The following is a 17,638-nucleotide window of genomic DNA, read 5'->3' on the forward strand; positions in this document are numbered from 1 at the left end:
GTCTTATTTCTGAGACTTTTCTTTTTTTTTTTTAATTTTTTTTTTTTTAAAGATTTTATTTATTTATTTGAGAGAGAGAGACAGTGAGAGAGAGCACGAGCGAGGAGAAGGTCAGAGAGCGAAGCAGACTCCCCATGGAGCTGGGAGCCTGATGCGGGACTCGATCCCGGGACTCCAGGATCACGCCCTGAGCCGAAGGCAGTCGTCCAACCAACTGAGCCACCCAGGCGTCCCTAATTTTATTTATTTATTTGACACAGAGAGAGAGATCACAAGTAGGCAGAGAGGCAGGCAGAGAGAGAAGGGCAAGCAGGCTCCCCGCTGAGCAGACAGCCTGATGTGGGGCTCTATCCCAGGACCCTGAGATCATGACCTGAGCCGGAGGCAACGGCTTAACCCACTGAGCCAGCCAGGTGCCCCTCTAAGACATTTCTAAGCATTTTTTTGGTGACTTTACCAAATCTTAGCCAACACACGCTTCCACATTAATCAGCAATTAAACCTTTGGAGTGATTTCAATAAGAAACGAATTACAGGGGCACCTGGGTGACTCAGTCGGTTAAGCCTTTCTTTGCCTTTGGCTCAAGTCATGATCCCAGGATCTGGGATCAAGACCCAAGTCAGGCTCCCTGCTCAATGGGGAGTCTGCTTCTCCCTCTCCCTGTTTTCATGCTCTTTCTCTCTCTCTCAAATAAATAAACAAAATCTTAGGGAAAGAATGAATGAATGAAAGTAAAGAAAAGAAAAAGGAAGGAAGGAGGGAGGGAGAGCGGGAAGGAAGGAAGGGAGGAAAGAAGGAGTAAATTACATATCTTGGGAAACATTAGGGGCAAAGTAGCAAAGTCCTAAAGAAAAATAGGTTTAGACTGATGAAGGATGATTTTAGAACATTTTAGAAGACTCGATAGGTAAGGGTGGGCAGGGCAAGGAAAAATGAGTACTTTCTGAAAGTTTCTCTGACCTTGCTGTACTTTTTCTCTTTCTTTCCATACACTCAGCTCAGAATATAGTTTTATTGCACTAATGCCAATGTAATAAATGGCACATTTATGCTGGGGATAGTAGCTGAAATCAGCTTTGAGATTTGGGCAAGTTCCTTAACCTCTCTATACCTTGGTTGCCTGATCTGTAAAATGAAGATAATAAGGGTTACTCATAGGCTCATAGGGTTGTTTTAATGACTAAATGAGTTTTCATATATTTAAAGTGCTTAAAATAGTGTATGTCATGTAAGTGAAAATTATATTTGTAGTGGCATATAGCTCTTTGCAGACAAAAGTCCTGATTTGTAGCATTTGCTGGTTTCCTTAGTATAAATACTTTTATTATAGCCAATTCCAAGCTACCAACAATTTAACAACATGCTAGCAAAATTTCTGCTGTGAGCCTGCTCCAATGTGCAACTGAACATTGCTGCTATTACTAGTAATAGTAGTAGTATTATGACCTAAGATAGCCATATTTCATGTAGTAGAGGGGCCAAAAATTGGTGCTCTGAAGTCAGATGGCTAGAGTATATTGTGTTTACTACTTGGATATCTTGTTAAATTTCCTCATCTAAACCATGGAGGTGAGAATAATGGTACCAACTTTAAAGGGTCATTGTGAAGACTAAATGAAATAATCTATTATAAATTCATAGCAATGTGTGGTCAGTATTACTTGTTGCTGATCCTGCCACATTATTACTATTGCTAAAATGATGATTATAACCATGAGTATTACTTAAGGCCCTTCCACCATCCCTTTCAGTGCCTCTCACTCTTGGGCATGGTGTTCTCCAAGCATGCACTACCTCTCATGCCCTCCTTGAGCTACCCAGAGTCGCATTTAACAAGAAGAAGCTTTGATGGGAAACCAGAGTTCCTGCATCATTTCTATTTACCATTTAACTAATTGCCAAATCAAAAGTGTATATGAAAAATGAATAAGTCAGATGAGGCAATGTAGTATTTGAAATTATGGAGTTCATGTCCTGGTTCTGCAGCTGATAGCTGTATGGCTTTGGATAGTCTGTTAACTTCTCTTGGGTCTCAGATTCTCCACTTGTAAAATGTAGCTATAATATCATGTGTCTCCTCTTAGAATGTTGTATGGTGGGGCGCCTGGGTGGCTCAGTGGTTAAAGCCTTTGCCTTCTGCTCAGGTCATGATCCCAGAGTCCTGGAATCAAGCCCCGCATCAGGCTCTCTGCTTGGTGGGGAACCTGCTTCCCCCTCTTTCTCTGCCTGCCTCTCTGCCTACTTGAGATCTCTGTCTGTCAAATAAATAAAATCTTTAAAAAAAAAAAAAGAATGCCGGGGCGCCTGGGTGGCTCAGTGGGTTAAGCCGCTGCCTTCGACTCAGGTCATGATCCCAGGGTCCTGGGATCGAGTCCCGCATCGGGCTCTCTGCTCAGCGGGGAGCCTGCTTCCCTCTCTCTCTCTCTCTGCCTGCCTGTCTACTTGTAATCTCTGTCTGTTAAATAAACAAATAAAATCTTAAAAAAAAAAAAAGAATGTTGTATGGATTAAATAATGTAATATGTGTGAAATATTTAGCACATTCATTTCCACTAACCCTTGGTTAGAGTAGTAGCATAGTATTTATTGATGTTTACTTGTTTTTAATTACATAGCTTTAAAAATCTTAGTAGAGGGATGCCTGGGTGGCTCAGTCAGTTAAGTGTCTGTCTTTGACTCAGTCCCACATTGCATCTGGCTCCTTGCTCAGCAGGGAGCCTGCTTTTCCTTCTCCCTACTGGTCCCCCTGCTTGTGTGCTCTCTCTCTCTCTCTTTCTGACAAATAAATACATAAAATCTTTAAAAAAATAAAAATCTTAGGAGAATACTCTTAAAAACGCTTAAGTAAAGGGGTGAGTTGGCACATTCAGGCAAGATAGGAAAGGAGAAAACACTTTCTTAGACTGGAGGAATTAGAGGAATGTGTTTTAAACTCCTTCTGTCATAATTGCAAAGTTATCCCAAAACCTTCCCATTAGGGCTTTGTTTATGGACTTGATAGCTTGTTGCTTTATAACTGTTCTTATAACTGTTGCTTTAAAATTGTTCTTAATTTCTTTTTTTAAAGATTTTATTTATTTGGGGTGCCTGGGTGTCTCAGTGGGTTAAGCCTCTGCCTTTGGCTCAGGTCATGATCTCAGGGTCCTGGCATTGAGCCCCACATGGGGCTCTCTGCTCAGCAGGGAGCCTGTTTCCCACCCTCTTCCCCCGCCTGCCTCTCTGCCCACTTGTGATCTCTGTCAAATAAATAAATAAAATCTTTTTAAAAAAGGTTTTATTTATTTGAGAGAGAGACAGAGAGAGAGAGAAAATAGTGGGGGAGGGGCAGAGGGCTAGAGAGAGACAGAAAAAGAGAGAGAGAAGCAGACTCCTTGCTTGCTGAGCAGGAAGTCTGACACGGGCCTCAATCCCAGGATGTGGAGATCATGACCTGAGCCGAAGGCAGCTGTTTAACCAACTGAGGCACCCAGGTACCCCAAGTTTCCAGACCTTTAAAGTCCTTAAAGTGTTGTTCTTTAATTTTGTAAACTGAGACAAGTCATCTATTTTCATATATCCTTGTCCCTCCTCACTAGTTCCTAGATTAGTTCTTAAGAATAAAACTTGCATGGGACGCCTGGGTGGCTCAGTTGGTTAAGCGGCTGCCTTCCACTCAGGGTCATAATCCCAGCGTCCTGGGATCGAGTCGCACATTGGGCTCCTTGCTCGGCAGGGAGCCTGCTTCTCCCTCTGCCTCTGCCTGCCATTCTGTCTGCCTGTGCTCGTTCTTTTTCCCTCTCTCTCTCTGATAAATAAATAAAATCTTAAAAAAATAATAAAACTTGCAGAGTACCTGGGTGGCTCAGTTGTTAAGTATCTGATTCCTGATCTCAGCCCAGGTCTTGATTTCAGGAGTGTGAGTTCAAGCACTGCATTGGGTTCCAGGATGGGCATTGGGCCTCTTAAATAATAATAATCATAGTAATAATAATAACAACAACAGCAACAATAACAATAATAATAAAACTTGCTAAATGAGTGTTATAAGGCAACCATCTAAAACTAAATCCTTTCATGAAGTTTATGGAATCATAGAACTGGAAGAAACTTTAGGGCTTATTTAAGCCTTCTACAGACAAGAAAACAGACACAAAGATGTTAAGTGACTGTCATGGTGAGTTATAGAGCTGGCTGCAGAGGCCCAATGATCTGAATCCCAGTGCAGTACCTCGAGTCCTACTCCCTCTTTTTTCAGCTGCACTAGTAACCTGTTACTGCAGAAAGTCTAGAGCTTAAAACCATGAGAAACATTTGTTAAAAGCACAGTTTTGGGGTGCCTGGGTGGTTCAGTTGGTTGGGCAACTGCCTTCGGCTCAGGTCATGATCCCAGGGTCCTAGGATCAAACCCCATGTCAGACTCCTTGCTAGGCGGGGTGCCTGCTTCTCCCTCTCCCTCTGCCTGCTGCTCTGCCTGCTTGTGCTCTCTCTCACTCTCTGTCAAATAAATAAATAATTTTTTTTTTTTTTAAAAAGCACAGTTTCCATGAGTCAGAAATTTGGGATCAGTTTAACTGGGCAGTTCTGGTTCAGAGCCCTTCATGAAGCTGCACTCAAGATACCAGCCTGGGCTTCAGTCATCTGGAGGCTTGATTAGACCTTGAGGATCTGTTCCCAGGCGCCAATTGACACACTGTCAGGTTGGAGTCAGTAATTACTGGGTATTCTCAACATCTTCCCATGGGGGCCTTACAAAGGTGCACTGAGTGTCCTCACAATTTGGTCGATGACTTTACCTAAAGCGAGTAATCCCAAAGAAAGCCAGACAGAAGCTATTCCTTTCTTGACCTAGCCTTGGAAATCACAGAAGTTGTGGATATATTTTAAAACCACCACAGGACCACAGTCCAAAGAATGTATTGATGCAGGAATGTTCTGATCACCTCCCTGAAGAATTTTCTTTAGTATTTCTCTGTTGTAAAACCCAGTATTTTCCAGATGCCTTGGTGTTAAAGTCAAGACCCCACACCTACTTTGGAACATTAATTTTCTCCTTATACCCCACCTCCCCATGTGCACACCCTTTAATCCACCCAAACTGGATATTAACTCATCCCTGAAGTCTTTTTTTGCCATTTCTACATAGTTCACAGTGTTTCTTTTAACTGGAATATACCTCCAGTAGATCTTTATCCATTAAAATTTTACCTATCCTTCAAAAGCTCAGATCAAATTCATGTTCTCCTTAAGGTGGTCCCGAGAGTCATGTTTAAAAGTATTAACTTTCTTGGGCTCCTGGGTGGCTCAGTGGGTTAAGCTGCTGCCTTCGGCTCAGGTCGTGATCTCAGGGTCCTGGGATCTGAGTCCCGCACTGGGCTCTCTGCTCAGTAGGGAGCCTGCTTTCCTTCCTCTCCTCTCTGCCTGCTTCTTTTCCTACTTGTGATCTCTGTCAAATAAATAAAATCTTTTTAAAGAATTAAAAAATTAAAAAAAAATAATGCTTTCCTTCCATTTATGATAGCTTGGCTGAAACTTGAGAGTATTATGTTAAGTGAAATAAATCAGAAAGATAAATACTGTGTGATATCACTTATATGTGGAATCTAAATAGAGCCTAACTCAGGGAAACAGAATAGATTAAAGGTTACCCCAGCTGGTAGGGAGAGGGATACGAGGAGATACTGGTCAAAGGACGTAAGCTTTCAGTTCTAAGATTGATAAATTCTCGGGAATCTAATGGAGAGCATGGTGATTACAGCTAATAATCCTGTATTATATATTTGAAAGTTGCTAAGAAAGTAGATCTTAAATGTTCTTACCACAGGGCGCCTGGATGGCTCAGTGGGTTAAGCCGCTGCCTTCAGCTCAGGTCATGATCTCAGGGTCCTGGGATCGAGGCCCACGTCGGGCTCTCTGCTCAGCAAGGAGCCTGCTTCCCCCTCTCTCTCTTTGTCTGCCTCTCTGCCTACTTGTGACCTCTCTCTCTCTGTCAAATAAATAAATAAATAAATCTTTTAAAAAAAAAATGTTCTTACCACAAAAAAGAAATGACAATTAGGTGACAGTATGGAGGTGTTAGCTAATTCTAGGGTGGTATCATTTTGCAATATTTAAATGTGTCAGATCAACACATTGTACACTGTAGATTTATACAATGTTATATGTCCATTTACTTCATAAAGCTAGAGAAAAGGGAAAAAATAAAAATTATTAGCAAAAAAAAAGTAATAATTTTCTTTGTGTATTTCCAAGCATTTTGTATCTCTTTTTTTTTTTTTTTCATTTTGTATCTCTTTTATACCCCTTAGCCCATTCTACCTTGATATATTTATCATTTGTCTTATCTCCCCTGCTAGGTTACAATCTTTGAGGCATGAACAGGGGTTGTTTCTTTGTATTCATTGAAATGTAAGATACATAGTAATGCTCCATAAATCTTTGTTAAATGCTGAATAGGTGTTTTCATTAAAAATGTAATTAAAAGGGGCGCCTGGGTGGCTCAGTGGGTTAAGCCGCTGCCTTCGGCTCAGGTCGTGATCTCAGGGTCCTGGGATCGAGTCTCGCGTCGGGCTCTCTGCTCGGCAGGGAGCCTGCTTCCTCCTCTCTCTCTCTGCCTGCCTCTCTGCCTACTTGTAATCTCTCTCTCTCTGTCAAATAAATAATAAATAAAATCTTTAAAAAAAAATGTAATTAAAGGAATATCAAGTTTTCTACTAACTAGATGGGAAGAATCCTTTCATAATATATATGCATATCAAATCATATTTTATACTTGAAATACTTTACTGTTAATAATTCCTCAAAAAAGTTTAAAAATTTCTAAAAGGAATATAAAAAAATTTATATGAAAATGTTGAAGACTGAATCAAGTTAAGATCCATAACTTTTTTTGGAACTCTCAAAATAGCTATCAGAAGTATAGGTATAGGTATACATTCTGAATCAGTGAATTAACTAGTGCATATTCTAGTGGGCTGCTGGTATGATTTTTTTTTTTTTTAAAAGAACAATATTGCCACCTAATGGAGAAATAGATTTTGGACTTTTCAAAAAACGGTCACCGGCCTGGAAGACTAAAAATTCAAAGGCAAAAGATACTGGGCTATGGGAAAAAATAAGGTGGTTCTCTGGAATCCCAAATATGGAAGAATTAAGGCGGGTATAGGGGCATGTGAACTTAAAATGGGAAGGAGGTGTATATATAACGGAAGAAAATTAATTATAGTGTATATATAGAATTCACTATACAAATTAAAAGAAGCTAACTAAATTTAGATTATCACAAGTTATTCAAAGCATAAATTTTAAAGAAAAAATGATTTCTATGTGATTAACAGAAGGAGTATACAATGGTAGGTTGCAGTTATTTTTAATAATTTGTTTTAGTTTTTTTTCTTTTGACAAATCTAGCTGGTGAGAAAGAAGAAAAATAAGCCCTCCCCTGACAATTATACTACCTAGAGATACCTGGTAAATATCTTGGTTTATATTCTTCACCTTTTTCTTCCTCTATTTAGAAACATTTGAAAATTAGGGTGCCTATGTGGCTCAGTGGGTTAAATGGCTGCCTTCAGCTCAGGTTATGATCCTGAAGTCCCGGGATCTAGTCCCACATTGGGCTCCCTGCTCAGTGGGGAGTCTGCTTCTCCCTCTGTCCCTCAACCTGCTCTCATGCTTTCTCTCTCAAATAAATAAAATAAATACATAAACAAATGAGGTCATTATGTACAGTTAACTGACTCTTTTACTTTAATTGTGAACATTTTTCAATGCCATTACATATTTTTTTCTTTTTTTAAAAAAGATTTTATTTATTTGTTTGACACAGAGAGATAATGAGAGAGAGAGAGAGAAAGCATGGGGAGTGGCAGGCAGGCAGGCAGAGGGAGAGGGAGAAGCAGGCTCCCCACTGAGTAGGAGCTGCTGATGCTGATGCAGGGCTGGATCCCAGGATCCTGGGATCATGACCTGAGTGGAAGGCAGCCGCTTAACCAACTGAGCCCCCAGGTGCCCCAATGCCATTACATATTTTTCTATAAAATCTTTTGACTAGGTGCATAGAATTCCACTGGGTAGATGCATCATGATTTATTTTTTATTTTTTTTAAAGATTTTATTTATTTATTGACAGAGAGAGAGGGAGATAGAGAGCAGGGGGAGGAGCAGAGGGAAAGGGAGAGGAGCGAATCTCCGCACAGAGCCAGACACAAGGCTTGAGCCCATGACCCTGCGATCGTGACCTGAGCCAAAATCAAGAGTCTGAAGCTCAACCAACTGAGCCCCCCAGGGGGCCCAATGTATCATGATTGATTAATTGGTCCCTTGGTTTTGGACATCTGGACTTTTTTCTTTTTAAAGAATATGTAACAATCTTTTTTTTTTTTAAAAGAGTTTATTTATTTATTTGAGAGAGAGAAAGTAGGAGCGGTGGAAGGGGGCAGAGGGAGAGGGAGAAGCAGACCCCCCACCGAGCAGGGAGCCTGATGTGGGACTCAACCCAGGACCGTGAGATCATGACCTGAGCTGAAGGGGGATGCTTAAGTGACTGAGTGGCCCACATGCCCCTGGACTTTTTAAAATTTTCCACTATTATACACCGTGATGAACATCTAAGTAACAATATTCTTCTCTATCTGTAGTTAGCATTTAGGATAACGTCTTAGGAATGGAATTTTTAAAAAAATATTTATTTATTGGGGGTGCCTGGGTGGCTCAATCGCTAAGCGCATGCCTTTGGGTTCAGGTCATGACCCCAGGGTCCTGGGATCCAGCCCTGCTTGGCAGGAAGCCTGCTTCTCCCTCTCACACTCCCCCTGCTTGTGTTCCTGCTTTCGCTGTATCTCTCTCTGTCAAATAAATAAATAAAATCCTTTTCTTTTAAAGATAATAACTAGCCTTTATATTAAATGACTATTATTCTAGGTACTTTACGTGCATTGTTTGTTATTTAATCCTTGCCACACCCTATGAGCTAGTTACTATTATTATTCTTTTAATTCCTGGAAACCTGAGACTTAGAGAAGTGAAGTGATTTGCCAGAGTAAAACAGCTGGTAAGTGAGAAAGATCTATCTCATGGGGAAGCTCTTCTCTACTGCCTTTTTTATGGCATTAAGATTGGATTGAGTATGCCTGTTTCAGCCTGACTGCCAGGAAATGTAGACCATAGCATCATAGCTTTAAATTAGTTTACCTTTCTTTGCCTAGAGAGTTTTATGTCCTTTTTATTCCATGCATACACGTTTTGAGGACAGAAGGCTCTGTCTGTGGGAATCTTAGGGAAATGTGTTTTAGATTAATGCTAGGAAGAATTTTCTAAAAATGGGAACTATGAAATACTAGTCTAATGAATTAATGAGATTTGAATTAGTGATACTTCTGTCTCTAGATATTTTTCTCATACAAGGAATCCTATATTAAGTATGACTCTTAAGATCTCTTTCTATTCTAAAATATTATTTTTTAAAAAGTTAATTTATTTAAGTAATCTTTACACCCAACATGGGGCTTGAACTCATGACCCCAAGATCAAGAGTTGCACTATCTATCCTCTGACTGAGCTAGCCAGGTGCCCCATTCTAAAATATTATGATTCTATCAGTCTACATGATATATAAAAAATATGATTATGAAAACAACTTGTCTTGGGAACGGTTGCTCATGAATAGCTTTTATAAAAACTCAATACTGATCTTGTAAGTCTGTAGAAGATTGGTCCGCGAGATGGTACTCATGGGCAGGGACATGGGGTTTTTCTGTGTTCAAGATTAAGAAATAATGTGTAACAGAAAATGTTTCTTTATTGAGACTTTTCCAGGAATGTGCCTCAATCCCTCCATTTCCTATTGATCTTTTGTTGTTGTTTTAATTATAGCTGAAGGAGAATTTAAGGAACACAGAGAGGAAACATCAGGAGACACTTCGAAGACTGGAGGGCAGATTTTTTGAAGAAAAGGTACGACATTTTAGAGTCAATTAAGAAATACTTTATTTAAAAAATATTTTGTTTACTAAAAGGATAGAAGTATCTATATGCATTCTGAGACATGTGAACCTTTCCTTTGGATCTTATTAGAGAATTATCAAGTCACAGTAGAATTAAAAAAAACCAAAAAAACAAAAAAACAACCAGGGGAAACAAAACCTGTTCAGGATATCTCAATGTTTAGTCCTTTTTCCCCTCTAGTTAGAGATTGTTTTTTTAAAGATTTTATTTATTTTTGAGAGAAAGAGAGAGAGAGAGGATGAGCATGAGTAGGGGAAGGGGAAGGAGGAGAAAGAGAGAGGAGATAGGGGAGGAGGGGAGAGTGGGAAAGAGGGGGAGGGGTAGAGGAAGGGGATAGGGGAAAGAGGCGGGAGGAAGGGGAGAAGCAAACTCCCTGCTGAAGAGGGAGCCCAGTTCAGGGCTCAATCCCAAGACCCTGGAATCATGACCTGAGTTGAAGGCAGATGCTTAACTGACTGAGCCACCCAGGTGCCCCTAGTTAAGAGATTCTTGAAATCCTCAAGAGGGATTGTCATCTTACCAAAGTTCCAGGACACACCCCCTGCAGCTTGTGTTCCCCTGTTGGAAGGGAGCCCCATGTACCACATTATATAGGGGGGCTAGGAGGGGAGAGGTCACTCTGGTACACATGAAGGTGTTTCCCTGGTTAAGCCAAGCTAAACTAAGGGTGTTCATAAAAGGGGGCTCAAAAATGTTCCTTAGCATATCACAAACTGCCATGTTTCTCTGTGCTTCTGATGTTAATTCTCCGAATTGTAGAAGTGCACACACTTCTCTTCTACACAGGCTTTTCAAAGGAACCATGGTTTTTCTTTAATTCTTCTAATTTTTCATTCTTGGGAAAAACTGAAGATATTTTTTTCAGAAATCCGTAGGGATGTAGCAAGTTAAGAGTGGGGCTAGTCAGTACTCATATCAGGTTTAGATAAAGGATTTGCTTCAAAAAGTGGCTCTAGATACCCAGTTGATGTAACCTAGGAGTGGGGCAGGAGCAGAATCTTGGTGCTTTCCCTCTGGGGCACTTCCTGGCACTGTTAGGAATGGAAGTCCTCAGGCATGGGCTGCTTTCAATTGCTTTTTCCAAAACTCTGTCCCGCCCTAAGCTTGATCTCTTCTCTGCTAACTGTAGCATTCTACAACAAAGGTTAGGAGTGCTTGGTCAGTTTATAGCACACCTGACTGACAGTGCTTATATAAATAGGATGTTTATGTCGGGAAGTAGGTGGCTGCTGGCCTTTCCTTCATACATGCAAGATGGTTAAGGCAGCTCTAAGATTTGTCTGTATTTAAGGCAGGAAGAAGGGAAGGCTCCAGCTGTTGTAGCTTTTCTTTTTGATCTGCAAACCAGAAAAGCTTTCCCAGAAGCTCTTAGCAGATTTCTTCTCACATCTATCTCATTGGCCAGAACCATGTTACATAGGATGCTGGAAAAGTGAGTGTGTTGTTTTTCTAGACCCTAGTGGGAACTGGGAAGGAAAAAGGAGGATGGGAGTGAGTGCTGGGATGGCCAACTGCGCAGTAGCCATCTCACCATGTCAGGGGTAAACCACCTGGTTAAGTATGGACTCCTCAGCTGGCGTGAACCCCAGTGCTGCTGGCTTATGGCAGCCGGCTTTCCAGTAAGCTTTTCAGACTGTAGCGCGCTCCATGCTCCACATGGTCATATGAAAGACTTCCCTCAGGTTATTGGTGTTTTGTGTTGTCTCCCCATTTAATCCTTTCTGTCCCCTGAACCACCAAGCCCTTTCCCAATGGCATATTTTTATACTTTGCTTTTCCTTTCTGGAATGTTCTTCCTCCAGCTCTGACTCTTCTCATTCTTCAGAGCTCAAATGTTATTTCCTCAGAGATAAAGTCCCTAAACCCCAATCTAAAAATCTCCCTCAGTTACTGTCTGTGTCATTGACTCACTGACTGCATTGACAGCATTTATCACAGTCTATTCTCTCATTTGTTTACTTATTAGGGAGGTGGTACAGCGTCATCTTGCCTGCTATGAATCTCTGCTCTGCCACTTACGAGCTATCTGACTCTGGGCAAGTCACTAACTTCTCTTTCCCCCTTTTGTTTCCTCAGTCCTTGTATTTGGATAATAATGGTGTTTAGGGGCTCCTGGGTGGCTCAGTGGGTTGGAGCCTCTGCCTTTGGCTCAGGTCATGATCTCGGGGTCGTGGGATCGAGCCCCACATCGGGCTCTCTGCTCAGCGGAGAGCCTGTTTCCACCTCTCTCTGCCTGCCTCTCTGCCTGCTTGTGGTCTCTGTCAAATAAATAAATAAATCTTAAAAAAAAAGAAAAAGGGTGTCTAATTCTTAGGGTTGTTGTGAGAAGTAAATAGTAAATGTAAAGCTCTTAGAACCATGCCTGGCACATAGTAATGCTCAATGCGTTTTAATTATTATTGTTGCTTGGATCTCACCTAGAATATAAGGTGAGATTTTATCTGGGACTTTATCTCTTTTTTCACCACAAAATCTCCAGCATCTAAAAAATCTGGTACAATATTAGTGCCCAGAGGGGTTTGAAGTGGCGGGGGTGGGGTGGGAGGTTGGGGTACCAGGTGGTGGGTATTATAGAGGGCACGGCTTGCATGGAGCACTGGGTGTGGTGAAAAAATAATGAATACTGTTTTTCTGAAAATAAATAAATTGGAAAAAAAAAAAACAATATTAGTGCCCAGTAACAGTATGCTGCATAAGTAAATAAATTACTCTTGCCACTTGGTATTTAGCAGAAATTTCTCCCAGCTCTGCTTTCCAATACTGATGTGGATTTTTTTTTGGGGGGGGTAGTATTTTCTTGTCATTTTGCTTCTTCAGCGGGAAGGCCCGGAGGTACCCTGAGGTTCCTGTGTTCACACGCTCCTCTCTGCTAGCTCCTCCACCAGTACTTGGAGTTCTATACACTGGGTTATGGGACAGAAGTATTTTATTTCACATTATGAAATCAGTACTTCACTTTCTGAACTCTGTATTAAAATAGCCTATTTTCTTTTTTAGCACCGACTAGAACAAGAGGCTGAGAAGAAGATAATAATGCTGGCAGAGAGAGCTCACCATGAAGCTGTTGTGTAAGAGACTGCTGTCTCCTTTTCCTTTCTCATAGCCTCTCTGACCTCTTCGTCAGTGTGTTTTGTTATTACCATGTTGTCTTCCCCTTCTCTCTTGGTTTTCTTCAAATTTTCTTGTTTACTTTCCCTCACTGTTTCTCTTTGCGTCCCGACCCCTTTCCCACCCACCCTTTCTGTACCAGGGTTGGTTGGAGGAAAGAACTCCAGCTTTGAAGTTAGACTTTGGTTCCCAGTCTGTATACTGACCGACTGACTGTCAGAAGATTTCCTAACATTTTTGAGATTAAATTTCTTCATTTAAAAGTCCAGATAATCATAGAAACCATACAGAGTTGTCATGAGGTATGTTAGTGAAAGTAACATTTAATTGTGTTATTAATAAATTAACTCTCAAGTCTCAATGGTTTAGTTCTTGCTCACTTAACAATCCAATGGGAGTCCGATAGCTCTACTTGAGTGGTGATTCAGGAACTGGGGCTGCTTCCATCTTGGATTTCTTCACATCCAATCATGTGGACAGGAGAAAGCATGGGAAATTCCTGTCTGCTCTTAACCACCTTGGACTGGAAGTAACACATAACTTTTCACTTTTCCATTGGTGAGAATCTAGTTGTAAGATCCCCACCTAACAGTTGAGTACCCACCATTAACTAAATAAGTAGTGGTCATTATTTTTAATATCAGGGGATAAGGCAATCATTGTTCCAGTTTGGTAATATCTAATACTTAGCCCTATGTTTTGGGATCTTATGTCTGTCTATTTCAGGCAATTGAACAATGCTGGAAGATCTGTTTTTAAAGAGAATGTCTATCTCCAGAAAGCTCTCGCATACCATCTGAAGGAAGCTGATGCTCTACAAAAAAACTCCCAGAAGTTGCAAGAGACTCAGTCTTTCCTTTTACATCAAAAGGTTCCCACTCCATTTAGGCTTTATTTCCTATCTTTCTGCTTTTCGTTTGTTTGTTTAAGGATTGGGTTGGTAAATATGAAAAATTGAGTAAAATAAGGACAATGGGATCATTTTTCTTCTGTCTGGATAATGTACCTTTCTCATCTGAAAGGGTTAATTATGAGAATGACATGAGAAGGATTGGGCTTGGTTTTATAAAGAATGTATCAGAAACACAAATAACTCCTATCCTTCACTACCTTAGAATACTGGTTTTACTTTGCTTAGCTTCGAGTTGGTCTCTGAGTCACTTAGATATAGGTTCAGCTGTAGCTGTCCTGACAACAATGGCTTTGCCATGTAAGGGTTTATTCTCTCCCCTAAAGGACATCTGGAGGTTAGCAAACCAGAGCTGGAATGCTGGTGTCACAAAGCCAACAGAACTCAGTTTCCTTAACTCTGCTGTGCAGTGTGTAGCTGACATCCCCAAAGTCACCTCATGGCCCTAAGCAGTTGCTGGAACGCTAACCATTACTTAAACAGCAGGAAGGAAAAAGGACAAGGAGGAAAATTCTGCCCCTCCCTTTAGATGTCTTCCTGGAAGTCCTGCACACACTTCTACTTAAATTTCATTGCCTCAGCTGAGCTACATGACTTTGCTGAACCACAAGGGAGACTGAGAATTTTCAGGTGGGCTTCCTGCCCTCCTGAATAAAACTAGAGTTTTATCACTAAGGTGGAAAGGGAAAATGAAAAAGAAATAGGCAACTAGCCTATACCAAATGATAGGCAACAATTTCCAGTATATAGTTGTTAGTGTGTTACTATATTGTTTTACTGATTTTGAAATCACCCTTTTTGATAATACAAAATATTTAAAGTTTCAGAATTTTGGGGGAAGGACCGTTTCTTACTTAGCAAAAGTAATGGCCTTCACAAGCCCAGAGAACAACCACCCTCAGATGTATTTTACTCTCCGTACACAGAACACCAAATATCACCATCTCAACCTGGCATCAAATTTAAATCTCATGAAGTAATGAAAATTAGGAACTTTTAAGTTCCGAAATTGACTAAAAAAACCTTCTCACCTCTCTCATCTTTGTTTTTAGGAGATCAATGACCTGTTGGTTAAGGAAAAGATTATGCAACTTACCCAGCAAAGATTGCAAATCCAGACTCTTCAGAAGAAGGTGGTAAGCTTGGAGACTGCCCTGAGTTGTATGACCAGAGAGTTTGAGATTGAAGTTTGTAAAATACAGCAACAGGCAATGATAGAGAACGAAGCAGGGCAGGTTGAAATTGACAAGCTGCAGCAACTTCTCCAGATGAAGGACAAAGAAATGAATCGAGTAAAGAAGCTGGCCAAGAACATACTGGATGAGAGAACAGAAGTGGAAAGGTTCTTTTTAGATGCTCTACACCAAGTGAAGCAACAGATCCTATTTAGCAGGAAGCATTATAAACGGGTAGCACAAGCTGCTTTCAATTTTAAAATGAGAGAGGCATGTGCAGGAAGAACAGAATATCCCAAAATCCGAACGTTTGATGGCAAAGAGCACAGCACCAACAGTGTGAATCAAGATCTTGTGGAGGCTGAGAAATGGTACTAATCATAGTTTTACTATTTTTTTTCTTTTGTGCTGCTATTTTTGTGCCCTTTAGAGAAGTAAGTTCAGAAGTTCAGTTTGCTAATATCTAGATATTGAATAGATTACTCAATAAGTTATTTGAAGGCAGGAACTATCTTACTCATCTTTATAACCCCTATGCTTAGCACAGCACGTGGGGCTTAGTAGATTCCCTTTTTTCATCACAGATACTTCTTAAAGAGACTAGATCATTTGTTCCACAGAATGTCATTGTAGTATCTTTTAACGTGTTTTTTTATTTTACTTTCTGCAAACTCATTTCAGAGGTTTGTTTGGATTCAGTTTAAATGTTTTTGATAAGTGTACTTTCACAAATATTTTGTAATATTTCCTTTACTATTATGAGATGAAATTCATAGGTAATAATATCTAACTAAACATATAATTTAAAAAACCAATATAACAGTTCTTTATGATAATTCTTTTTTTTTTTTAAAAAGATTTTATTTATGTATTTGACAGACAGAGACCACAAGTAGGCAGAGAGAGAGGAAGGCAGAGAGAGAGGAGGAAGCAGGCTCCCCGAGAAGTGGAGAGCCTGATGTGGGGCTCGATCCCAGGACTCTGGGATCATGACCTGAGCTGAAGGCAGAGGCTTTAACCCACTGAGCCACCCAGGCGCCCCTCTTTATGATAATTCTTTATTGTACAGAACTGTCCCATGGATTGGAGGACATCCAGAGTGGGCCCCCATCATTGTTTTAACTGAAAGTCCCCATGATTTTCCAAAATATCCTCCAGAGATCTACTGCCACTGTGATAAAGGTAGCAGAATGCTTGAGACAGTTTTTGACTGGATACAATGATTGTTTCCTGTTAGCATTTTTGTCTGTCAGTACACTCTTAAACCATGAATTATAGTGTATTTTAAAGATTTTTCTGGAAAAAAAAAAGTCTTCTATCCCAGGCTCTTCAAAGGCCTTAACTCACAAAACTCAAAAGGACTCCCTACTACTATGTACTAATATCTTATTAACAATGGTTCCAAGTGAGTTTTCTGCTTTGGTTTATAATTGACTAATTTGCAGTTTCTTTTAAATTATATAGCTGTTGGGAGGGTTAGACATGGTCAGTGGCCTTTGAAAGACAAGAATCTTATTCAAAAATGTCCATGCTATGATTTTTAAAACTTTTTGCCATATTCAGAAGTCTGTTACTTCCATTACTAAGAGATTTGCTATAATTTCCTTTTTTAAAATTTAGTATGTCAAGCAAATTGAGTCCCTACCATACATAAGGCAGTTTCTTTTATATTTTTGGCTCCAAAGTAATAAGTAAGTTTTCAGAGGGTGGTATATAAAGTGATTCTCCACATCGTTATTACAGAAACCAGACTCTTCCTCTTCTGCCCTGTGTGACATTTTTGCTATTGAACAACTTCTCATCTTAACCACGGTGTACTATTGACTGTACCAGCAGGGCAGAAATGGTGATTAGAATATTACATCATCTGCTTAAGAGGCAGATTAGGGAAGGAAAGTTGAGGTATACGGTGATCATAAGGCAAAACTTAAACTTTCAAAGAAAACTACCCCAATAGACCTATATGCAAAACGCTTCTTACATTGTATAGCATCAGTACTCTCTACAGTGCCAGCCAGCTTTCACAGATAGCAAATAGACTACAAATCCCCTGGGAAGTGATAGTATAGATAAAGACCTGCCTGAAAGGCTTAGCTGCAGGTTTATTTCAAGGTAAGAAAATAGGCTAAGTTATGTGTAATTTTCTAAACCTACCTCTTGTTACTCTGTTTTCATAGCAAAATATCTGATACCAAAAAAATGTTAAAAGGAATTTAAGAATAATCTCATCTTGTAAATAACTTTTCTGTGGCTGTATTGTTCCTTTTGTCTTTGTATCTCAATGCATGTTATATTGCAACTTTCTGTTTTGCTTATTTGCTTAAGTTTGAGCACAAACCTTTTTCTTATTACAGTTTTTCTTATTTTTATCTTATTGACTAACATTTCAGAATGGCTAGCCTATTGATATCCATTTCAACTTTATGATTTTGTAACGGACATAGTTTGCTTTGTAGTCATTAC

At 40.0% G+C, this 17,638-nt stretch overlaps 1 protein-coding gene across 2 annotated transcripts in view; it reads left to right on the forward strand.

The window, feature by feature from the left end:
• BBOF1 (basal body orientation factor 1) overlaps window positions 1–17,638 on the forward strand; it is a 39,640-nt gene that overhangs the window by 11,761 nt on the left and 10,241 nt on the right. For both annotated transcript variants that reach the window (XM_044231948.1, XM_044231949.1), the window contains exons 5-8: window positions 9,851–9,931; window positions 12,980–13,050; window positions 13,817–13,961; window positions 15,053–15,546. In XM_044231948.1, the coding sequence (XP_044087883.1) occupies window positions 9,851–9,931; window positions 12,980–13,050; window positions 13,817–13,961; window positions 15,053–15,546 (791 nt within the window). The remainder of the gene's footprint in view (window positions 1–9,850; window positions 9,932–12,979; window positions 13,051–13,816; window positions 13,962–15,052; window positions 15,547–17,638) is intronic.

The sequence above is a fragment of the Neovison vison genome, chromosome 13 (genome assembly GCF_020171115.1).
Source record: "Neovison vison isolate M4711 chromosome 13, ASM_NN_V1, whole genome shotgun sequence".
Taxonomy (NCBI): domain Eukaryota; kingdom Metazoa; phylum Chordata; class Mammalia; order Carnivora; family Mustelidae; genus Neogale; species Neogale vison.